The sequence below is a fragment of the Oncorhynchus clarkii genome, chromosome 27 (assembly GCF_045791955.1).
Source record: "Oncorhynchus clarkii lewisi isolate Uvic-CL-2024 chromosome 27, UVic_Ocla_1.0, whole genome shotgun sequence".
NCBI lineage: Eukaryota > Metazoa > Chordata > Actinopteri > Salmoniformes > Salmonidae > Oncorhynchus > Oncorhynchus clarkii.
This window is the reverse complement of record NC_092173.1, coordinates 33718179-33742017: the sequence shown is the minus strand read 5'-3', so window position 1 is coordinate 33742017 and position 23839 is coordinate 33718179. Positions and strand designations below refer to the sequence as shown.

Sequence of the window (23839 nt, the reverse complement as noted above, 5' to 3'; positions counted from 1 at the left end):
CTTTATTAATAAAAATCGCTAACGGACAATTTACATTGACACCCCTTTTTACTTAAGTAATTTTCTATAATAATATATATATATATTTTTTTTACTCAAGTATAACAATTAGGTACTTTTCCACAACAATATATATATCTATATATATATATATATATGCATTACTTAAGTAAAAAGGGGTGTCAATGTAAATTGTATATTGTATATATATATATATATATATATATATATATATATATATATATATATATATATATATTTAAATATATTTTTACCTTCACAATTCGATTACACCATTTACAGTGCGGAACTCTTATTTTGAAGGATTACTAAAAACACGTGACAGGAAGTGATTCACTAAAATTACTTGATTCACAGGTGAAGCAAGCAAGTCCAGAGAATTGAACGAGTCAGCTCCAAAGCCAGGAGTTTAAGCTTTTTTGAGTGTGGGGCGGGGGGGGGAAACCAGCTGTAGCAGACATGTAGTTCGTGGATGACAATCGCTCTGTGTTTGAATCAATCATAAGTACTTTTTTCTTTACTCGAGTGTATTTTATCCAGTAAATTGACGTAAGAGGACGGCTTGGCTCGCGTTCTGTCATTGTGTATAGCTCGTGTGCTATGATTAGCTGCTGACAATGATCTGAAGTCTGCTGTGCTAGTGGGTTGGTGAGCTAGCTGAAGACGGGACCGGAACCATTACGTTACTTAGTTATCTTTATCCTAGTGTCTGTGTTATTCGACCACCTCGGCCCTTGCCTTGGATTGCCATTAGCGGGCTAAACAGAGCGGAAAATCATTTGTCATATGCAGCTAGCCAGCTAATTTAGTTCTTTATTCATGGAGTACAGAGGGGTTTCTCTTTGCAGTTTGGACCTACGATTGATGACGTGCCTTTGATTCTACTGTAACCACGAGAGTTGTAATAAGAGCATCAAATGCAGAAGTATTGAAAGGTAAAAAACTACAATTTCATGCCTACCTAGAAAATCATGGAACAACTGACCCGATTATGAACGCTTTTCAGGCCTGGCTGTCAAACTCATGTTTTGATAAGGTTGGTTAGCCAGCCATTTGTTATTGTTAATTAGCTGTTAACGCGTTAGCTATAATTGCTTGTGAACCATATCCAGCTAATATTGTCTTGTAATGATTTTATTGAAATAGCTAAACATGTTAATTGTTTGCTAGTAGTATTATGTTCATGATAATGTTTAGCATGAGTCAACCACTGATTTTTGTTAGGGGCTGTAGTACAGGCTCTACCTGCCTATGTGACTTCTATACTGAGTAACTAGCCAAGTTAATGTCCCAGATATGGGCTACCAATCCTCCTTGTCCGATGATAGTTTGCTTGTAAAGTTTCCGATGTGATCTCATTTTACAATTTTTAGTTAGTTATTTTAGATTGTAATAATAATTTAAGACATTGGTTTGAAATCTGAAGTTCAGTCATAGTTAAATCACTAGGCTAGTACAGTATCTAACGTTATACATTCATGTGAGATGTCACTAAAACATTTATTCTCCACCCTCTTCCTAGCAAACCTCCATTATGGATTTCAGCAAATCGTTGACCTTGTGGATTGTATGCTTATGTCTCCTGAGCGAAAGTTGGAGGGTCCAAGCCAGCTCAGACCACCATCATATTGATAATGGTGTGTCAGGTATGTAAATATCATTGAGAAATGTCCAAACATTATGACACGCCTGCAAGTGTGTGTTCATACAATACTCCATACACAAAGTGATCAAAATTGGTCACTTGTAAACTTTTGTTGCATTATCAGTGCACTAGAATCTCCAGTGCCAGTTTTTTTTTTATTTAGAAATTGTGCCAGCTCTAAATGCAGCCATGCTGAGAATAGTTAGGGTATGCATTCTCCATTAAGCTCTGTCCTCGGGTGATCATGGCACACAGTCAAGTCAGGGAGTCTGGCATCTTGGTAGTGTTTTTTTTTTTTGCTTGTCGATTTGACAAGTCAGTCAAAATGTATTTTTACTTATCGTCACTAGTTTTGCCACAGCATTCAATATAATTCCAAAACGGAATGTATGACACTATTGTCATAAGTTATGTAAACTAAACAATGTGACACTGAAGATGTTTGGGACTTGTAAGGAACAAAATGTAAGGAACATCATATAGGTGTCTAAGCCTCACGTCGGCTACAGTAGTACGCTAGACCTAGCCTATTCATTGTTAGTTTGAGACCAAACCAGTCTCCTCTTGTTCCATTTTGGGTGGGTATGTATAATAAGTCATATCATATTTATACAGCTGTGGGTGAACTGGGTGCCTGCCCATAATTTTATCAGCACTGTTTATACAGGGCTCCTATGATTGCACATGAACAGTGTTGATGTTGAACTTGTGGCATTTGTAATTTATCATGTAGTGCTATGCTTCCTGTCCAAGGGGCCCCTAACTATTGTAGGCCTATTCTTAAAAAATGGAGACATTTAGAAATGAATAACAATTGCTTAAAAGACTACTCTCTGCCATGAAAGTTAGCCTATTCTATACCACTTACAGTAATTGTGCCTCTACTTGAGAGGCTTTTTGATTTGACGTCATGCAATGAGGCCAGACTGTGTAAAGCTTCAGCTGAATTGGACAGGCCCAGTCATGAAGTGATACATGTTGGCTGTCACAGTCACCCATCTCCAATAAGGATTGTATTTGTGGTAAAACATTGAAGACTGTTGTAGTGGTGTGCTGGACCTGTTGGTGGTGAGACATTGAGTGAATGTGGCCTAGCTACCCACATATATCATGTATAGGCTATTGTCTGTGCTCAGAAACAGTTTAACTAGCTTGTGGCATTTGTGTGATGAAGAGACTCGGGGCCTGGAGAGGGTTGACTACTACAGACTACTGCCAGCTACAGTAAGCCTGGTTGGGCATCCTGGAGTCAGGATGGAAGCAGTCATTACACCAGTGAAGTGGAGTGGTGCAGAGGGCAAGTGTGTGTTTAGTCTTCTACAAGCGAATACACAGAGGGTTAGATAACTTAAACCTCTTTGAAAAGGTAGTCTCGTATGTAAATATGTAATATCCATCTTGTTTGCTAACCAAATGAGGAAGAGTGTGTGTGAGAGCTGCAGGTGATGATAAACGTCATTATTTTTTCAATATAGAAGTGTTTGCTGAAGTCCTGGGCTGCAGTTCTGGAATGTAGACACTCTGGTATTTTCAAATGCACAGAAAACAGCCCAAAAAGTTACTTTTCAACCAGCACCACCACACCCTTGGGTTTTAGACGTAACCTTTTATCTAGTAGGCTAGCTGTGTTCAGCACACTGACTGGCGTGGGTTGATTTGGAGTCCCCAGCAGGATTTATGCTGTTAGATTGTTGAATTAAAGAACAGGTTGACCCGAAAAGGGTTTGTTATTTGGTTATCTGGAGCCATATTAGCCAGGAGGCTTTCATTTAGAGCTGCATTGTTATTATCTAAGTAGTAGGTCTATTAGCTTCGGTTACTCGGTTTGCTAAAGGCTGTACGCTGGCACAAGATATCTCAGATAGGCTACTCATTGCACCTGAAATGGGGACCAATAGGGGTGTGACTTTAGAGTCAAGCTGCCACTATAGATGTTTGAGATTCGCTGCCTTCCATTGCAGCTGTAGAGCTTCGTTATGGCAGAGGAAATACTGCTTTTGATCAGAAATGCTCCACCCCACTTTCTGCTGCAGTGCAGTGGCACATTTCTGTGGCATATGCTGCTGCCTGTATGTGTTGAAGAGAAGGCTTTACAGTCAGAATGTTAACATGTCTTAACAAGCAGCTATGGACAACCTGACAGAACGTCAGTTGATGGATTAGCAGCTTGTTGTAGCCTACATACACTTTTATTCATATATGTATTTTGTTGGTGGAGTTCCCAGTAGAGTGGGAGGGTGTGTAACCAAGTTGGCCGTTCCCTCCTGCACAGAAAGGCTTCTTGAAGTCAGGAACAGTTTTACTCCAAAATTGAGCATTTATTTGAAAAATAGACTGTATACATCTATGGTTAAAATCAGGAAGAACGGGTAAGAGCATAACATGTTCTCTGTTCTTGCGTTCAACTACTCTCACTGCCTCTCATAACCACATATACCTGTATTCAATCAACTTAAATAGGTGGGAGTGGCTACAATTATCTTATTAGCCAATCCTGACTCGACACATTCCTCACACAATTACACACAACTGTAGCAGAATATACGTTTGACTGGCAGGATGTGAAAAATGACTGCAAAACTGGACACTTTAACAAATAAACATGAACAGGCACACACACAATGGGGAATGTATGAGTCTTTAGGTGAGGATGTGTCAGCTGTGGTGGTGGTTGTTGATATGCCTGAGTATTATAGAATTGATTCCACAATGGCCAACTGTCTTGGCCTCTTTGGCTGACTGGCTCTAGATCTTGACTGGTCGGGTATGGTGACTTTTGTGGTTCCAAACAAGTTTAACAATTGACACCTTTTCTGTAGTTGCCTATAGCTTGGCTGCTTGATAGAGTGGAATTCCACAGCTTCACTTTTCTGGCTTTGTTGCCATTTTCTGTTCAGCCCTTGCTGCCTTAATTAAGTCTTTGTCATAAATAAATCTGCAGCAGTATTCCATGCCAGAGAAGCCCCTGCCTGCCTTGTGCTGTGCTGATTCATGCCTATAAGTTGCACTCTGCATGGGCCAATCGGGGTAGGTCTTGCCTAATGCCTAGTATTGTAATACTACGAGTTGCCTTGTGCAGCAAATGAGAGAGCAAGCTGGAAATAAACACACACATACACACTTGTTGTGTGCTTCCTCATGATAGATTGCACCACACAGGAATCAACCTGATATCACGTTTCTTAGTGAGAACTGAAGACATTGTACTAATCTAGGCCATGCTCTATTTCATTTCTGTTTTGGGCTGGTTTCTGGGCAGGATAACCCACAGTCATACAAGCAGGAATATTTAGCAGACTCTTAGCTTTGATCTATCTGGTAAGCTTTTCCCCATTTATGGGCAATGCTATGACTTCTTTCAGCCATTTTGCCTGCTTTTAAAAATGTTTTATCCTGCTGTTTCATCATGTAGACTACATTTTATTTATTTTTATTTTACCTTTATTTAACCAGGCAAGTCAGTTAAGAACAAATTCTTATTTTCAATGACGGCCTAGGAACAGTGGGTTAACTGCCTGTTCAGGGGCAGAACGACAAATTGAAGAGATAGAAGGTACATTCTTTTGACCTGAGATTGTGAACTTGAAACTTAGAACATTGAAGCTTTCTGAAATGACACTTGGCTACACTGAAAATCTCTGTGGCTTAGAGGCAGCCTTGGTCATGCTCCTGCACACAGCCCAGAATGTCTGCAGACAGCAGCTCAGGCCAAACGAGGCTTTCCTGTGACTTGAAGCAAGGCCTTATCTGTGATCTGCTGAGGGGTTTTAATCCCCCAGGAGAGGGGGGAAAACTACAGGCCAGGCAGGCTTAGATGCTACACAACAATTTCATAACCATGACTACACCCAGAGATACTCCCAGCATGTAACACCATTGTATACAACTTTCAAACAACTGAGTTGTTTTTGGTAACAAGGTTTACGTGTCATGCTCTAGTTGTTTTCCACCAGAAAATGGAGAAAGAGTAGAACCAGCTCAAATAACACTGTTATTTGTCCATTAGATGTTCATTGTTTCTTTTGAAAAATTATTTTATTATTAAAACAAGAGTTCAGTTCAAGTTACAGGGTTGACCTTTAATGAGGGACGGACTAAATCACTATTTACATGAAAGTTATTTCTGAAGATTATTATTTCTCAAAGCAAAAACATAACTTGAAGAAATGTTGGGGTTAAGTGTGTAAAAATCTTTCTAGTAGTCGGAAAAACATGACGAGGGACATTTTTTACACTTTCACAAGTCATGTATAGAATCAAATTTGTATAGAATTTTTCCATGTGCTCTATATTAAAGGACACTTAGTTTAATAGGCCTTCTAGTAGGCTATGGAAAGGAAAATGACTAGTAAATAATCATGATTTGTATGCTTTGCCCTCATAGGTCCCCCTGGTCATTGCCTTTTCCCTCACTAGAACTCTACTTCCCTACACACGTGTTGCACTGGGATTGATGACATAATATCAGCACCCTTGTCACATTGAGTGTAGGCAACACTCTGCTTACACTGTTGAAAAGAAAGCAAACTCCTACCCTGCCCACCATTCTCCAATGTAACCATACAGCTGGACACAGCCTGGTTATAAATAGCCTCTTGCTAGGTTTAGTTAACGCTCAGCTAAATTTAGTATCCCTATGCTTTTCTGCTGTGAGCAGCAAAGCTCCCGGGTTACTATGGGGATTTGAACAAATGGCTCGGGATGGTTTCAAGGTGGACAGAGTTTTGGCTGTTGGCCTACCCATAAGCTGTGGTGTGTTACAGGTCGATAGCCCCTAGTCCTTCTGTATGATGTAGGGTTGGGCTCTATGCAGATGTTCATATCTTCAAACCATTTCCCGTACCATCCTGGGGAAACGGTATTACCGGCAGTACACATGGGGCACTGCTTATTTCCCCCCCCCCCCAAAATAACTATGTATTTTTGTTTTGACGCGCACAACTAATTTAGGCAGCAGGGATCTTGATCCAGGAGGGTTGATTGTCTCTGCTGTAACCAAGAAGCTTGATTTGAACGCTAGGGCTTAGCTAGCAAGTTAGCAAACCAAATGCACAGCTGGAGCCCTGAGTTGGAGATGATTTATTTGGCACATCTTGGATAGTAAACTTCCAGTTTTTATAAGCAGTGGCGTAGCTTTAGGGCACCCCAAACTGTTTACCGCCCAAGCCTACTATGATTGAGAAAATATCAAGTGTTGTTGGGAGCCCTGTACAACTGCTGTCAAACGTCAGTCCGAGCTCTGACTCAGGTTGAACTTGTCTTTTCTCCCTCAGAACTCTGTCGCATCGACGAGCCTCGGTGCCACGATGAGAATAGCATCCTCAGTTTCGAGGCAATCCGCAGTATCCACAAGCAGATGGATGATGATGCTAATGGCAATGTGGACGTGTCAGAGACGGACGGGGTGAGTAATACTACCAGGTTCCCTACTCAATGTGATGTGTCAGACTGACAGGGTGAGTAATACTACCAGGTTCCCTACTCAATGTGATGTGTCAGACTGACAGGGTGAGTAATACTACCAGGTTCCCTACTCAATGTGATGTGTCAGACTGACAGGGTGAGTAATACTACCAGGTTCCCTACTCAATGTGATGTGTCAGACTGACAGGGTGAGTAATACTACCAGGTTCCCTACTCAATGTGATGTGTCAGACTGACAGGGTGAGTAATACTACCAGGTTCCCTACTCAATGTGATGTGTCAGACTGACAGGGTGAGTAATACTACCAGGTTCCCTACTCAATGTGATGTGTCAGACTGACAGGGTGAGTAATACTACCAGGTTCCCTACTCAATGTGATGTGTCAGACTGACAGGGTGAGTAATACTACCAGGTTCCCTACTCAATGTGATGTGTCAGACTGACAGGGTGAGTAATACTACCAGGTTCCCTACTCAATGTGATGTGTCAGACTGACAGGGTGAGTAATACTACCAGGTTCCCTACTCAATGTGATGTGTCAGACTGACAGGGTGAGTAATACTACCAGGTTCCCTACTCAATGTGATGTGTCAGACTGACAGGGTGAGTAATACTACCAGGTTCCCTACTCAATGTGATGTGTCAGACTGACAGGGTGAGTAATACTACCAGGTTCCCTACTCAATGTGATGTGTCAGACTGACAGGGTGAGTAATACTACCAGGTTCCCTACTCAATGTGATGTGTCAGACTGACAGGGTGAGTAATACTACCAGGTTCCCTACTCAATGTGATGTGTCAGACTGACAGGGTGAGTAATACTACCAGGTTCCCTACTCAATGTGATGTGTCAGACTGACAGGGTGAGTAATACTACCAGGTTCCCTACTCAATGTGATGTGTCAGACTGACAGGGTGAGTAATACTACCAGGTTCCCTACTCAATGTGATGTGTCAGACTGACAGGGTGAGTAATACTACCAGGTTCCCTACTCAATGTGATGTGTCAGACTGACAGGGTGAGTAATACTACCGGTACGGCAGCCGGAGGTCTCTCCCTCTGCAGCTTCTTCTGCAGGGGATGAGCAGTTTTAGAGAAGGAGACACTGGCTCTGGTTGATGATCCCTGAAGCAGCCAGCCTGTGAATTAAGCACATATCTCTGGTACCAGTACTGGCTCAGAGCCGACACTGTGGAAGCCTGAACAAAACACGTGGAGCGTTCGGACCAAAACAGCTCTGATGCCTGGGCACTTCTTAAAGAAATAATAGGTTTTTATGATCATGTTTTAGAATTTTATTAGGATCTCTATTAGTTGTTGCGAAAGCAGGGTCCACACAAAACATGACATAACACAGAACATTAATAGACAAGAACAGCTCAAGGACAGAACTACATTAAAAACAAAACAAGATAAGATAATTGTAACATCATGACACAACTAACAAACACATGTTGAACACACCATACTAGGATTTTTAAAACCTCAGCTATTTGGATACATTGTCAAAGAAACGGTATGATAACAGCACGGGGGCTGGCTAGAGATGGATGAAACATAATGTCAGCTAAGCCCTGTCGCTGCACTGCTATGCTGTTGCTCAAGAGAACTGGAGACAATGTGTCCGGTATTTCTTACAGTAGGCTCATTACATTGGAATATTGGTCGAGTGTTTAGAGTAGAAAGAGGAACACCTGATTTCCTGTTTTGTGTTCCTCCTCATCAAATGATGTGTCCACATCTGTTAGCAATGGAGTTATAGGTTTGTACTTTAATCACAGGTTTTCAGGCCAGTTAAGCTTCAGTGGAAAATGACATGTGCATGCTCAAACCTATAGATCTTCATTGACATTCACCTATTAAGACAATGTCTCAATCTTAATTGACATTGTCATAAAATACCATGTGTTTTCTAGCACCTTCTCACAGTGTGAGTAAATCATGGGGTTCCTGGCTGTTCCACACAGCCTCCTCTACTGCTTGTCATGAATTCTGTGATAATGTTACAAGGCCGGATGCACACTGCAGGCACAGGCACGCACAAGGCAAGCTTCTCTGTTGGTTATTCTCTGAGCAATCTAACAATTTGCAGTCTCCTAAGTCTACCTCAGGCTGGATGAAACGGTTTGATCCCTCTGCTCTGACATCATCCTATAAGTGACAGGCCACATAATCCTTCTGGCTGATTTGATTGACACCTCTCTTCCCATCTCTCCCCCCTATGTGACCTCGGACCTCCAGTTCCTAAGGGAGGACCTGAACTACCACGATCCCAAAGCCAAGCACAACAGTTTCCACGGAGACGACCAGTTCATCAGTGTGGAAGACCTGTGGAATACTTGGAAGGGTTCTGAAGGTGCTGGAACTAACATCGTAGTGTTGCCTCAGCCCCCCACTCTGTCTCTGCTCTTTTCAGGCTAGCAGCACAAACAAGCCTCCCCTCCAGGCATGCTGCCCCATTCAGTGCATCCGTTTGCATATGAGAGTCTCAGACGATGAATCTCATTCCGTACACTGTGTTCTCTTCTCAGAGCTCTGTCGGTCCAGCCCACGTTGTTTGATGTCTCACTGCTGACTGACACCGTGTTAGCTAGACTCCCTGTGCTTTGTCTGTTTTAGAGTACTGCACTGTATTTACATTTTTATCTTCAGTAATTAGATTGAATGCTTGATGTTTTGTGTGGTGACTGTAGGTAAGGGAGAGTTCTTGCTGCCCAACCATCCCAGCTACAACAGTCAAACGTATTAGCTGGTATGTCAGCATTGTCAAGTAAAGTGCAGACCACTTAGCAGCTCAAGCATCCTGGCAGAGGGTGATCAGTGGCCCTGTCATCATAACATACACACACAGATAGCAACCATCCACACTGACGTACCACCTACGCCTCCTTGTCCTGCTGGCAGTACTCTGTCACGTTTATCATATACCGTTCATGGCTTTTCACATCTACATTCTCCTCTTCTCTCTTCTCTTTGTCCCTCACCTCTCCTTCTTCCCGCTCTCTTAATCGCCTTCAACCCTTCCCTCTCCCTACCTCGCTGCTCTTTCCCCTGTTTCTCCAAATCTCTTTCACCCCCCCAATCACCTTTTTGGTTGTGTCTCAGTCTCTCTGCATTGCAGCTTCCTGTCGGGGCTCAGAGCGGAGGTTGGGAGCCAGGAAACTCTATGCTCAGGCCAGCAGCATGCAGTAGCACATTAACCCAGCTAGCTAGCTAGGCAGCAGCACATTAATCCACCCAGCTAGCTAGGCAGCAACACATTAACCCACCCAGATAGCTAGCTAGGCAGCACCACTTTAACCCACCCAGATAGCTAGCTAGCTAGGCAGCACCACTTTAACCCACCCAGATAGCTAGCTAGCTAGGCAGCACCACTTTAACCCACCTAGCTAGCTAGGCAGCAGCACATTAACCCAGCTAGCTAGCTAGCTAGCTAGCTAGCTAGGCAGCAGCACCTTAACCCAGCCAGCTAGCTAGGCAGAAACACATTAAAACCTCTTTGGGCTGAGATCCTGCTAACGGGATCGATATGACAGCCAGTGAAAGTGCAGGGCGCCAAATTCAAAACAGAAAACCCACAATTAAAATTCCCCAAACATACAAGTATTTTACACCATTTTAATGATCTACTTCTTGTTAATCCCACCACAGTGTCCGATTTTCAAAAAGGCTTTACGACGAAAGCACAACAATTATGTTAGGTCTGCACCTAGTCACAGAAAAATACAGCCATTTTTCCAGCCAAAGAGGAGTCACAAAAAGCAGAAATAGAGAGAAAATGTATCACTAACCTTTGATGAAGATCATCAGATGACACTCATAGGACTTCATGTTACACAATACATGTATGTTTTGTTCGATAAAGTTCATATTTATATAAAAAAATCACAGTATACATTGGCGCGTTATGTTCAGGAGTTCCAAAACATCCAGTGATTTTGCAGAGAGCCACATCAATTAACAGAAATACTCATAATAAACATTGCTAAAAGATACAACTATTATGCATGGAATTATAGATACACTTCTCCTTATTGCAACCGCTGTGTCAGATTTCAAAAAAGCTTTACCGAAAAAGCACACCATGCAATAATCTGAGTACAGCGCTCGGACACCAAAACAAGCCATACAGATACCCGCCATGTTGTGTAGTCAACAGAAGTCAGAAATAACATTATAAATATTCACTTACCTTTGATGATCATCAAAATGCACTCCCAGGAATCTCAGTTCCACAATAAATGTTTGTTTTGTTAGATTAAGTCCATTTATGTCCAAATACCTCCTTTTTGTGCGCGCGTTTAGCCCGGTAATCCAAATTCATGACGTGTGATCACTAGATCCAGACAAAGTCAAAAAGTTCCGTTACAGTCCGTAGAAACATGTCAAACGATGTATAGAATAAATCTTTAGGATGTTTTTAACAAATCTGCAATAATGTTCCAACCAGAGAATTCCTTTGTCTTCAGAAATGCAATGGAACTAAAGCTAACTCTCACGTGAATGCGCGTGGCCAGCTCGTGGCTCTCTGGCAGACCTCTGACTCATTCCCCTCTCATTCGCCCCCACTTCACAGTAGAAGCCTCAAACAAAGTTCTAAAGACTGTTGACATCTAGTGGAAGCCTTAGGAAGTACAATTTGAATGAGTTGGAAAAACTAACAACTTCAGATTTACCACTTCCTGGTTGGATTTTTTTCTCAGGTTTTTGCCTACCATATGAGGTCTGTTATACTCACAGACATCATTCAAACCGTTTTAGAAACTTCAGAGTGTTTTCTATCCAAATATACTATGCATATATTAGCAACTGGGCCTGAGTAGCAGACAGTTTACTCTGGGCACCTTATTCATCCAAGCTACTCGATACTGCCCCCAGCCATAAGTTAACCCAACCAGCTAGCTAACTAGACAGCAACACATTAGCCTAGCTAGCTAGGCAGCAGCACATTAACCCACCCAGCTAGCTAGCTAGGCAGCAACACATTAAACCAGCTAGCTAGCTAGGCAGCAACACATTAGCCCAGCTAGCTAGCTAGCTAGCTAGCTAGCTAGGCAGCAGCACATTAATCCACCCAGCAGCACATTAACCCACCCAGTCGACTAGGCAGCCTGTGCCCACACCACACTGCTGCTGACTCCCTGCCAGTCCTGTTTCCCCTACCCTGTCTTTTATTAAGAGATGGCTAACGTGTGTAGCTACATTTAACAGTGTGTTATGATAGAGGATTCCTCTAAGGGATTTTGGCTACACTCGTCTCACGGCGACACTCCTAAGATATAAAGCAGAATCACAGATGTTCTCTGTGTGTGGGTCGGCGTTTGCTCAAAGTTGGCGTACAACCAGTGATGGAGATTACTGAGGCTCATCTGAAACAGTCAGAGAGGTAATATCATGTTTTTGTATTCCAGTGTGCAACTGGACAGTGGACGATGTGGAGAATTGGCTCATCTACGTGGAGCTGCCGCAGTATGTGGACGCCTTCCGCAAGATGCACTTCAACGGGACTGTCATGCCCAGGTAAATTAATCCATAGCGTCCTTCATACTGACCCTCCTATTCTCGCTCTCTTCCTCAATGTTACTGTGACTGGACTGGATAATCTCAATCTGTCTGTTCCCTCAGACTGGCTGTGAAGAACGCCACTCTGACGGTGTCCATTCTGAAAATGCTGGATCGAAGCCATGTTCAGAAGCTGCAGCTCAAGGCCTTGGACACTGTGCTGTTCGGCGCACCACTCAGTAAGTGGATTATTATTTTTTACAATTACGTGACCTATTAGTGTTAGTGTGTTTCTTTCAACCAGACCGATAAAGGAGAATTTCTATTGCATTCTGAAGCAACTGTTTGTGAATGTAATTATAAGAGGAAGACTAGTGTCTGCTCTGTTTCTCTCCAGCTGGAGACAGTTGGTTAAAAAACACAACTCCAAACTGTGTTCATTTGTCTCAAGCAGCAGCAGCAGTGCTGGAAAACACTAGTTCTTATTAAGTTTCCAGTTTTAATGTCACATGCACATTCAAATACAGTGAAAGGCCTTTCTTGCAAACTCTAAACCCAACAATGTGGTAATCAATAACAATGTAATACTCAAAATAACAAGGTAGAGCAAAAAAAAACCAATAAAAAAACTAAAAAAAGCTTGTCCCCCAATACGTTTAGCTAGTAATCGTCTAGGACTTCCTGCAGGCAGCCTTGTTGCTGCAGCACTGAATACAGTGAATCAGTATGACTCATTTCAATTCTGCTACAATGTCCTTTGATAAATAACAAACTGAGTATCACCGGGGCTACTTTAAGGCCAGAAACCACCATGCTTTCCCGTAAAGGAAGTGAAGCCCTCTTTAGGAAGGCTATAATTTTGTGGTGCTCTGTGTGCCATACCAAAAGCCAGCCTGTTCCAGCCTCAGCAGAGAGAGCAGTACTATAAAAGAGGTGTGTTGATGCTCAGGCTGAGCTACTCTGTATTCTAGACACACCTCTCTGGCGCACTGAGACAAACACACCACACCTCTAGGGCCCTATAAAATCACACCTCTCAGGCGCACTGAAACAAACACACCACACCTCTAGGGCCCTATAAAAGCACACCTCTCAGGCGCACTGAGACAAACACACCAAAACTCTCTAAAATCTGTGTTGCGAATGGAATCATGGAATACAGAGATTTTAAATGGAGTTCAACAATTATTAAATGTACTGAACGTAGAAGGAATCAACTAAATGTATTAGAAAAGTCCTACATTTTCCCAAGTTCCTCATCAGATATTAACAAAATGAATCAGTGATTTGTATTTTCCTGCAATATTTTGAAACAGCACAGGTATGCCCGTTTGTCCGTGACATGCGCGTGTATGCCTACACAGTGTAGGAGTTAGTGATAATGCTAATGATAACCTTCTAGTAGAGATGGAAAGGCTTTCCCAGAAGCCTTCTCAATAAAATGTTAACTACAAAGTAGCCAATGCCTACCTGGCAGAATGATTATTTTCATCAATCCAGTGGCCATTTGTTTAGCAAATTCTGCAATCACATGAGCGCTATAGGAACATGGCTAACCAAACAACGGTCTCTTGCTGGTGCACACTTGCGTTTAACAAGGTGCATGTCCCAACCTGGCACTAAGTCCTACTAGTTATGGAGTTAAAGGATCTGATAGGAAACAGAACATGTCAGTTGTGGAGCATGTGTGGACTGATCATGTGGAGATCATGTGGAGCATGATCAGTCATTCCCACAGCAACCCTGGGCCTGGTTAAACAGGAAAAACACAGGAAAAACACAGGACTAGGTTCCTGACAGCGATCTCAGTTACATATTTCAGCCTGTTGCAGCATGAATCTTTAGTCCCCAGAGGCTCCTGCTGTATCAGTGGTTGGTCCTGTAGATACACCTGTTTTACCCATGGTTTTCCTTCTGTAAATGTATGGCATTCTGTTGGTCATACCCTGTCAGTGGGGCTGGGGCTTGAGAGAAACTGCTGATGTAATGTCACCATCAGACAAGGGGCTTCCTGGGAATCGTACCAGGGAGGGAGAACCTGATGGCTCACATTCTGGGGCAGCACCACAGACAGATTGTGTAGAGTGGTGGCTCTATAAAATCTTATAATATTCTAATTCCGTTTGTGGTTCTCACTCTCAAAATCACACTTTTTATAAATAGAACATACAATTGTGTTCTTTTACGTGCACAACAATGTTTAAACCACATCAGGCACTTTTCAGGTCTGTGAAAAATCTAAGAAATGTTAATTTTTGACTGTAGAACAAGAATCCGTGATCAGGTTATGTAAGGAAACCAGAATATTAATGTCGCCTTGGGCTTCCTCTGGCCTTGAAGTTCTGTCTGCTCTGCTCTCCATACTAGAGAACGGGGGGGGGGAGAAATAAAGGAGAATTGGGCTTGTTTTATAAGAAGGTTGCAGCAGCATCAGGATAAGGGTGAGTTAGAAGTCTGTCTGGAATGTGTCATTGTGTTTGTTTAGGGAAGAGTCTCAGCTGGAGGAAGAGAGGGGGTCGTCTGGACATGACAGACTGTCTGCACAGCAGCAGCATTTTAAGACATCTTTCACAATGGGCCCGTCAGAAATGGACATTTCTCCTTGTCTTGTCTTAATGGCTGACACATTTACCAAAGGGGACCCATTCCTCAGCCCTGTTTACGACTTATTACATGCAACTGGAGTGTTCACCTGAAGAATAAAAGAAAAAGACCGGTTTGAGCCAAGTCATTCCCAGTCTAATGGTCAGTTAAACATGTCACTTTGGACTTTCTGGGCAACATTCCTGCTAATCAGCGACCTGTTTTCAGAGAAATAAGCGGCTAATGGAATGTGTTGGAGGAAAAGACCGACATTCACAGTGTCTTTGGAAAGTAGTCAGTCCCCTTGACTTTTTCCACATATTGTTATGGTACAGCCTTATTCTAAAATGTATTAAATAAATACAATCCTCAGCAATCTACATACAATACCCTATAATGACAAAGTGGAAAAAGGTTTTTATACATTTTAGCAAATGTATTAAAATGTAAAATCTCATTCTAATAAGTATTCAAACCCTTTGCTATGGTACTTGAAATTTAGCTCAGGTGCATCCTGTTTCCATTGATCATCATTGAAATGTTTCTACAACTTGATTGGAGTCCACATGTGGTAAATTCAATTAATTGGACATGATTTTGAAAGGCGCACACCTGTCCTATATAAGGTCCCAAAGTTGACAGTGCACCTCAGAGCAAAAACCAAGCCATGAGGTTGAAGGAATTGCCCATAGAGCTCCGAGACAGGATTGTGTTGAAGCACAGATCTGGGGAAGGGTACCAAAAAATGTCTGCAGCATTGAAGGTCCCTAAGAACACATCATTCTAAAATGGAAGAAGTTTGGAACTTCTAAGACTCTTCCTAGAGTTGGCTGTCTGGTCAAACTGAGCAATCAGGGGAGAAGGGTGTTGGTCAGGGAGTTGACCAAGAACCCGATGGTAACTCTGACAGAGCTCCGGAGTTCCTCTGTGGAGATGGTAGTCCTGCTGGAAGGTTCTCCCATCTCTGCAGCACTCTACCAATCAGGCCTTCGTGGTAGAGTGGCCAGATGGAAGCCACTCCTCAGTAAAAGTCTCATGACAGCCCGCTTGGAGTTTGTCGTAAAGCACCAAAAGTCTCTCAGACCATGAGAAACAAGATTATCTGGTCTGATGAAACCAGGATTGGACTCTTTGACCTTAATTCCAAGCGTCACGTCTGGAGGAAACCTGGCATCACCCCTACGGTGAAGCACGGTGGTGGTAGCATCACGTCTGGAGGAAACCTGGCACCACCCCTACGGTGAAGCATGGTGATGGTAGCATATTGCTGTGGGGATGCTTTTCAGTGGCAGGGACTGTGAGACTAGTCAGGATTGAGGGAAAGATGAACAGAGCAAAGTACAAAGGGATCCTTGATGCTCCAGAGCACTCAGGACCTCAGACAAGGGCAAAGGTTCATCTTCCAACAGGACAACAACCCTAAGCACACAGCCAAGACAACACAGGAGTGGCTTCGAGACAAGTCTCTGAATGTCCTTGAGTGGCCCATCCAGAGCCCGGACTTGAACCTGATCGAACATCTCTGGAGAGACCTGAAAATAGCTGTGCAGCAAAGCTCCCCATCCAACCTGACAGAGCTTGAGAGGATCTGCAAAGAAGAAATTCAAAATACAGGTGTGCCAAGCTTGTAGTGTCACACCCAAGAAGACTCGAGGCTGATTTCTGCCAAAGGTGCTTCAACAAAGTACTGAGTAAAGGGTATAATTATTATTGTAATTGTCATATTTCAAAAATCCTGTTTTTGTGTTGTCATTATGGGGTATTGTGTGTAGATTGTTGAAGGAAAAAATACAATGTAATCCTTTTTAGAATATGGCTGTAACATAAAAAACGTGGAAAAGTCAATGGGTCTGAATACTTTCCGAAGGCACTGTAACTACCAAAATAAAGGAAACACCAACAGTGTCTTAATAGGGCGTTGGGCCACCATGAGCCACCAGAACAGCTTCAATGTGCCTTGGCATAGATTGTCTGGAAGTCTATTGGAGGGATGCGACAACATTTGAGATATTCCATCATTTGGTGTTGATGGAAAACGCGGTCTCAGGTACCGCTCCAGAATCTCCCACTTTAATAATGTTTACATATCTTACATTACATTTTGGCGGATGCCAGGAGAACGCTACCTGCCTGAATGCATAGTGCTAACAGTCAAGTTTGGTGGATGAGGAATCATGGTCTGGGTACTGTTTTTCACGGTTCAGGATTGGACCCTTAGTTCCAGTGAAGGGAAATCTTAACGCTACAGCATACAATTACATTCTAGACAATTCTGTGCTCCCAACTTTGTGTTAACAGTTTGGGGAAGGCTCTTTCCTGTTTCTGCATGAAAGTGCCCCTGTGCACAAAATGAGGATCATACAAAAATGGTTTGTTGAGATTGGTGTGGCAGAACTTTACTGTCCTGCACAGAGCCCTGACCTCAACCCCACCTTTTGGGATGAATTGGAACCCCCGACTGCGAGCCAGGCTTAATCGCCCAACATCGGTGCCGGACCTCACTACTGCTCTTGTGGCTGAATGGATATTCCAACATATAGTGGAAACCCTTCACAGAAAAGTGGCGACCAACTCCATATTAATGCCCATGATTTTGGAATGAGATGTTTGACGAGCAGGTGTCCACATACTTTTGGTCATGTAGTGTATATTAGATCATTAATAATATTATGAACCCTGCTATCTCTCCTCTGTCAGACCACAGACACACAGCTCTGCTGTACTGCTACTGTAGGAAGCCCTAGTGCATTGTTTCCATATAGGCAGACAGCGGGACACATTTTTTCCCACAAGTGATTTTTATTTTGCCTCCAATTTCTCTCAGTAAATCAAAAAACAAACAAATGTTTGTTGGACATAACTTTAAAATCAAAAGGAAATCAGCTCAAAGTGATTTTTAATTTACGAAATCTGTTCCCAAGTATTCCCACGCCTAAATAGAGGCTTATGTCATGATATCCCAATGTAGTCAACGTTAAAATGATTCTGTTTTTGTCAAATACCAAATCTGTTTGGGTTTGTTGCGGTCCATTTGCAGTGTACAAATTATTTATAACTATGTTCCGCCCCCCGATAATCCTTTGAAAAAATGTCCACAGCTGACTGTAATTGGGGACGCCTGCCCTAGAACTGTATAGCCCAGCTAGTTCCCCCTCGTATGGTTTTCCTGGTTGCTGTATCTTTGGCCCGACACCAGTCTAGTCATTCACCACTATCTGGCCAAGTTCCACTGTCAAGGACCAACTGTGTTTGTACTGAATTGTGTAGGCAAGGCTACAAGAGCCCACACAGAGCTCTTGATTCATGACTGAGGGCAAGCAAATATTGCTTGCCTAATGATGAGCACATTACCCTATGTCGGTGACATTAAATGGAGCCTTCTGTCAGGGGGATGTTGTTTTTCTATGAGACGGAGGGAGGTCTTTGTTCCATGTCAGTAACAGCCAGCAGAGAGAGCTTAGTGTGTAAGGCTTGTTTGTAAGTTGGCACGCCCTCTGAGCCTGTATAGAGAGGGATGCCAGGCCCAGACTTTAGCTGACACTCCACGTCCTCTTTTGTTTCACTCCAGGAAATAAGCGCTGTGTTTGCTAATAGGTTATGCTATGTGTTTGCGTAGATCTTATCCCTTTCCAGGCCCTACGGTGGCTCACAGCTTTAAGAGAATGGGCATTGTAATCCTTTGTCTCTCTGTGCTTTAAGGATGATGGATCGTGTCTAAGGCGTTGTGGCTAATTTTTACATGAGGGTTAGTTGCTGCCTGCCTGGCTGGCGTGCTGTCGGTGACTGAGGAATGGGACTGTTCTGGATCCCTTAGGATGGCAACATTATGACAGAGGACATTCACACCTCTCTACCCCGGACCGAGTCAATCCCTCAGAGGATAGGAAGGGTGAGACGGTGGCTGTCAAGGCTGGGAGTTTGATTCGTTGCCTTATGTAAATGTAAACTCCCATGTCCTTGTGTCCTCGTGTTCTCAACGTGTTCCTCAGCATCTTTTAGCAGACTGAAATAGTGTGTTAATCTGCCTTTTATCTGGTTCTTTTGGCCTGGTGCCTCCCCCCCCCACACACACACACACTACATTCACACACTTCTATTGGACAGACCTCGCCACAGTACAGTATCATGACTTGAATTCATTCAGTTTCACATTTTCACATCATCAGTTCACCACCATTGAGTTCTCTGGATGAAGGGACAATCCGAAACAGTTACCGCCATACAATGTGTGCTATTCTTTAAAGGAATACTTTTAGGCAATGAAGACCTTTATCTACTTAACCAGAGTCAGATCAAATGGTCTACATGAGTTTGTTTGCATCCAGTATGAAGGAAGTTGGAGGTAGTTTCGCGAGCCAATGCTAACAGTCACCATAGACTTCCAGTCATTGCGCTAATGCTAAGGGAAGTAAATAAAGGGCTTCTTTGCCAAAATCCTGAATTATCCATTTAACCAAACACTTTTCTCTCTCCCCAGTGAATAGACATAACCACCTGAAGGACTTCATGCTGGTGGTGTCCATAGTGATCGGCATTGGAGGCTGCTGGTTCGCCTACATCCAGAACCGTTACTCCAAGGACCACATGAAGAAGATGATGACGGACCTGGATGGACTACAGAGGGCTGAGCAGAGCCTGCATGATCTACAGAAGAAGTGAGTTTGTCTTTCACTTCAGCCACTGTAGCAGAAGGAAGTAGGCCAATGTAAGCTCATAGAAGTAGTGACTGAATTATGTCATTCTAGAATTCTAATGGAGCCTCATTTATCTGCTGGTGTTTCATAGTATCAGCCAGTTCCATGCTATGTTGTTTTTGGTACTAATCTAGGCTCTCTCTATTAGGCCTGCTTCATTAGCAGATTAATCATTGGTTTGCTGTTCTCATAATAAAATGTCTCCTACTTGATGTCGTGGTGTCTTGACGTTGTGGTGGGAATTTGGGGACAGTCAGTGTCCATTTAGTCAAGAATTAGCAGCTTTTTCAAGTTTGTCATGTTGAAAGGCCAGTCCATAATCCAACGGAAACAAAGGTGTAGGTTTAACTGTTCTGAGACCATCAGTTGAGTTCCTCATTCTATAGATGTAGTATTTATTAGGATCCCCAATTTAGCGGCTACTCTTCCTTGGGTCCAAACTTTTAGTGCAGTCATTACGCGAGGACAAAAAGATGTGGAAGTGATCTCTATGGAACAGCAATGAACATCCTCTGAACTAAGCCTCACAGCTGATAACAAGGGGAACTTGTTGTCACCTGTCCATGGAAATTATTTTTCTTAATGATTATTCCGCAAACACCTTTTGAAATCTGAGCTAGCATATGCTTGTGTTTTGACTCTGAGAAACACCTTTTGAAATCTGAGCTAGCATATGCTTGTGCTTTGACTCGGAGAGAGAAACACCTTTTGAAATCTGAGCTAGCTTGTGGTTTGACTCGGAGAGAGAAAGACAAAAAGTCTTTGTTTTCTCCCATTTGGGATCTAGTGGAAGTTTACTTAATCTCCCCTTCCTCTTCCGTGGCCCTCTCTCTCTGTCTTCTGTCCTGGTCACTAGTATTATAGCTCAACTCCCCTTCCTCTTCCGTGGCCCTCTCTCTGTCTTCTGTCCTGGTCACTAGTATTATAGCTCAACTCCCCTTCCTCTTCCGTGGCCCTCTCTCTCTGTCTTCTGTCCTGGTCACTAGTATTATAGCTCAACTCCCCTTCCTCTTCCGTGGCCCTCTCTCTCTGTCTTCTGTCCTGGTCACTAGTATTATAGCTCAACTCCCCTTCCTCTTCCGTGGCCCTCTCTCTCTGTCTTCTGTCCTGGTCACTAGTATTATAGCTCAACTCCCCTTCCTCTTCCGTGGCCCTCTCTCTCTGGCTTCTGTCCTGGTCACTAGTATTATAGCTCAACTCCCCTTCCTCTTCCGTGGCCCTCTTTCTCTGTCTTCTGTCCTGGTCACTAGTATTATAGCTCAACTCCCCTTCCTCTTCCGTGGCCCTCTCTCTCTGGCTTCTGTCCTGGTCACTAGTATTATAGCTCAACTCCCCTTCCTCTTCCGTGGCCCTCTCTCTCTGTCTTCTGTCCTGGTCACTAGTATTATAGCTCAACTCCCCTTCCTCTTCCGTGGCCCTCTCTCTCTGGCTTCTGTCCTGGTCACTAGTATTATAGCTCAACTCCCCTTCCTCTTCCGTGGCCCTCTCTCTCTGTCTTCTGTCCTGGTCACTAGTATTATAGCTCAACTCCCCTTCCTCTTCCGTGGCCCTCTCTCTCTGGCTTCTGTCCTGGTCACTAGTTTTATAGCTCAACTCCCCTTCCTCTTCCGTGGCCCTCTCTCTCTGGCTTCTGTCCTGGTCACTAGTATTATAGCTCAACTCCCCTTCCTCTTCCGTGGCCCTCTCTCTCTGTCTTCTTTCCTGGTCACTAGTATTATAGCTCAACTCCCCTTCCTCTTCCGTGGCCCTCTCTCTCTGTCTTCTGCCCTGGTCACTAGTATTATAGCTCAACTCCCCTTCCTCTTCCGTGGCCCTCTCTCTCTGGCTTCTGTCCTGGTCACTAGTATTATAGCTCAACTCCCCTTCCTCTTCCGTGGCCCTCTCTCTGTCTTCTGTCCTGGTCACTAGTATTATAGCTCAACTCCCCTTCCTCTTCCGTGGCCCTCTCTCTCTGTCTTCTGTCCTGGTCACTAGTATTATAGCTCAACTCCCCTTCCTCTTCCGTGGCCCTCTCTCTCTGGCTTCTGTCCTGGTCACTTGTATTATAGCTCAACTCCCCTTCCTCTTCCGTGGCCCTCTCTCTCTGGCTTCTGTCCTGGTCACTAGTATTATAGCTCAACTCCCCTTCCTCTTCCGTGGCCCTCTCTCTCTGTCTTCTGTCCTGGTCACTAGTATTATAGCTCAACTCCCCTTCCTCTTCTGTGGCCCTCTCTCTCTGGCTTCTGTCCTGGTCACTAGTATTATAGCTCAACTTCCCTTCCTCTTCCGTGGCCCTCTATCTCTGTCTTCTGTCCTGGTCACTAGTATTATAGCTCAACTCCCCTTCCTCTTCCGTGGCCCTCTCTCTCTGGCTTCTGTCCTGGTCACTAGTATTATAGCTCAACTCCCCTTCCTCTTCCGTGGCCCTCTCTCTCTGGCTTCTGTCCTGGTCACTAGTATTATAGCTCAACTCCCCTTCCTCTTCCGTGGCCCTCTCTCTCTGGCTTCTGTCCTGGTCACTAGTATTATAGCTCAACTCCCCTTCCTCTTCCGTGGCCCTCTCTCTCTGGCTTCTGTCCTGGTCACTAGTATTATAGCTCAACTCTCCTTCCTCTTCCGTGGCCCTCTCTCTCTGTCTTCTGTCCTGGTCACTAGTATTATAGCTCAACTCCCCTTCCTCTTCCGTGGCCCTCTCTCTCTGGCTTCTGTCCTGGTCACTAGTATTATAGCTCAACTTCCCTTCCTCTTCCGTGGCCCTCTATCTCTGTCTTCTGTCCTGGTCACTAGTATTATAGCTCAACTCCCCTTCCTCTTCCGTGGCCCTCTCTCTCTGGCTTCTGTCCTGGTCACTAGTATTATAGCTCAACTTCCCTTCCTCTTCCGTGGCCCTCTATCTCTGTCTTCTGTCCTGGTCACTAGTATTATAGTACCCCAAACAGCTGCTTTGGTGGGGTGTTTCTGTATCGTGACAGGGGAGCGGAAAGTATGTCTTGCAGCATGGTGTAGTGTGGCTGTTGAATACAGACCAACAGGCTCATTCTCCATTCCAGGGCATGGGGACAAGCCAGGAAGGTGAAACTCTTTCCCCTTTGCCAGGAGGCTCAAGCGCTTTCCCCTGGCAGACAGACTGCCTGGCTGTCCTCGCCTTCTTTATGCTGCAGTCTAGGCTTGGGTGATAAACCGTAAACCACGATATTTTAGAAATCCAGATGGCATGATTTTCAATACCTTTAAAAAAAAAGAAGTTGTACGCCACTGGTTATAACAAGAAGTTAAGTAGAACTATAAGAAATCTAAGATATGTCAAATTATATCCAGCTTCAGCTATGCATTTGGTTTGCTAACTTTCTAGCTGTCAAGATCAAGCTTCTTGTTTACAGCAGAGAGATTCAATCCCCTCCAGGATCAAGATCTCTGTTGCCTAAATCATTTTGTGTGTCACTGTTTCTTATTTGTAATATACATTTGAAATAGTGCCTCTTGTATGCACTTCTGGTAACGCCGTATCCCGGTATGGTACAGAAACAGTATGAACATTTTGTAGAACACTAGTTTCTTGCCTTGTAATTTCTGCCATTAGCACTGACTATATACATGCTTTCTGATGACAGGATGGAGATGGCTTATTTTCACATCCTCCTGTTCATCTATGGCTCAATCATGCTGACTCGTACTTGACGTAGGCCACAGGAGGCTGCTGACTGGAGAACAGCTGATAATAATGTCCAGAACTGAGCTAATGGAATGGCATCAAACACCTGGAAACCATGTGTGATGCCATTCTACTTATTCCACTCCAGCCATTGCCACAAGCTTGTCCACCAGCCAACCTCCTGTGATGTAGGTCTACTGATCCACCAACCTAGCCATCTGATGTACTTGCTACCAGGTCATTGATTCTGCATGGGCGTGCTGTGTGTCTTCCATAGCCTTGCTAGCGAGAGCTGAGAGCAGCCCTGGAACAGAGTCATGTTATGCCTCTTGACGTC

At 43.7% G+C, this 23839-nt stretch overlaps 1 protein-coding gene across 3 annotated transcripts in view; it reads left to right on the top strand.

Annotated features, from left to right (window-relative positions):
- Positions 1-356: 356 nt before the first annotated feature.
- Positions 357-23839, top strand: part of LOC139386419 (stromal interaction molecule 1-like) — a 44709-nt gene continuing 21226 nt past the window's right edge. The window contains exons 1-7 of one of the 3 annotated variants that reach the window (XM_071131998.1): positions 357-956; positions 1544-1667; positions 6940-7070; positions 9334-9448; positions 12504-12612; positions 12718-12833; positions 19655-19832. In XM_071131998.1, coding sequence (XP_070988099.1) covers positions 1556-1667; positions 6940-7070; positions 9334-9448; positions 12504-12612; positions 12718-12833; positions 19655-19832 — 761 coding nt within the window. In that variant the 5' untranslated portion in view covers positions 357-956; positions 1544-1555. Of the gene's footprint in view, positions 957-1543; positions 1668-4908; positions 4985-6939; positions 7071-9333; positions 9449-12503; positions 12613-12717; positions 12834-19654; positions 19833-23839 lie in introns of those variants that run through there. The other 2 variants (XM_071132000.1, XM_071131999.1) reach the window with 2 other exon arrangements.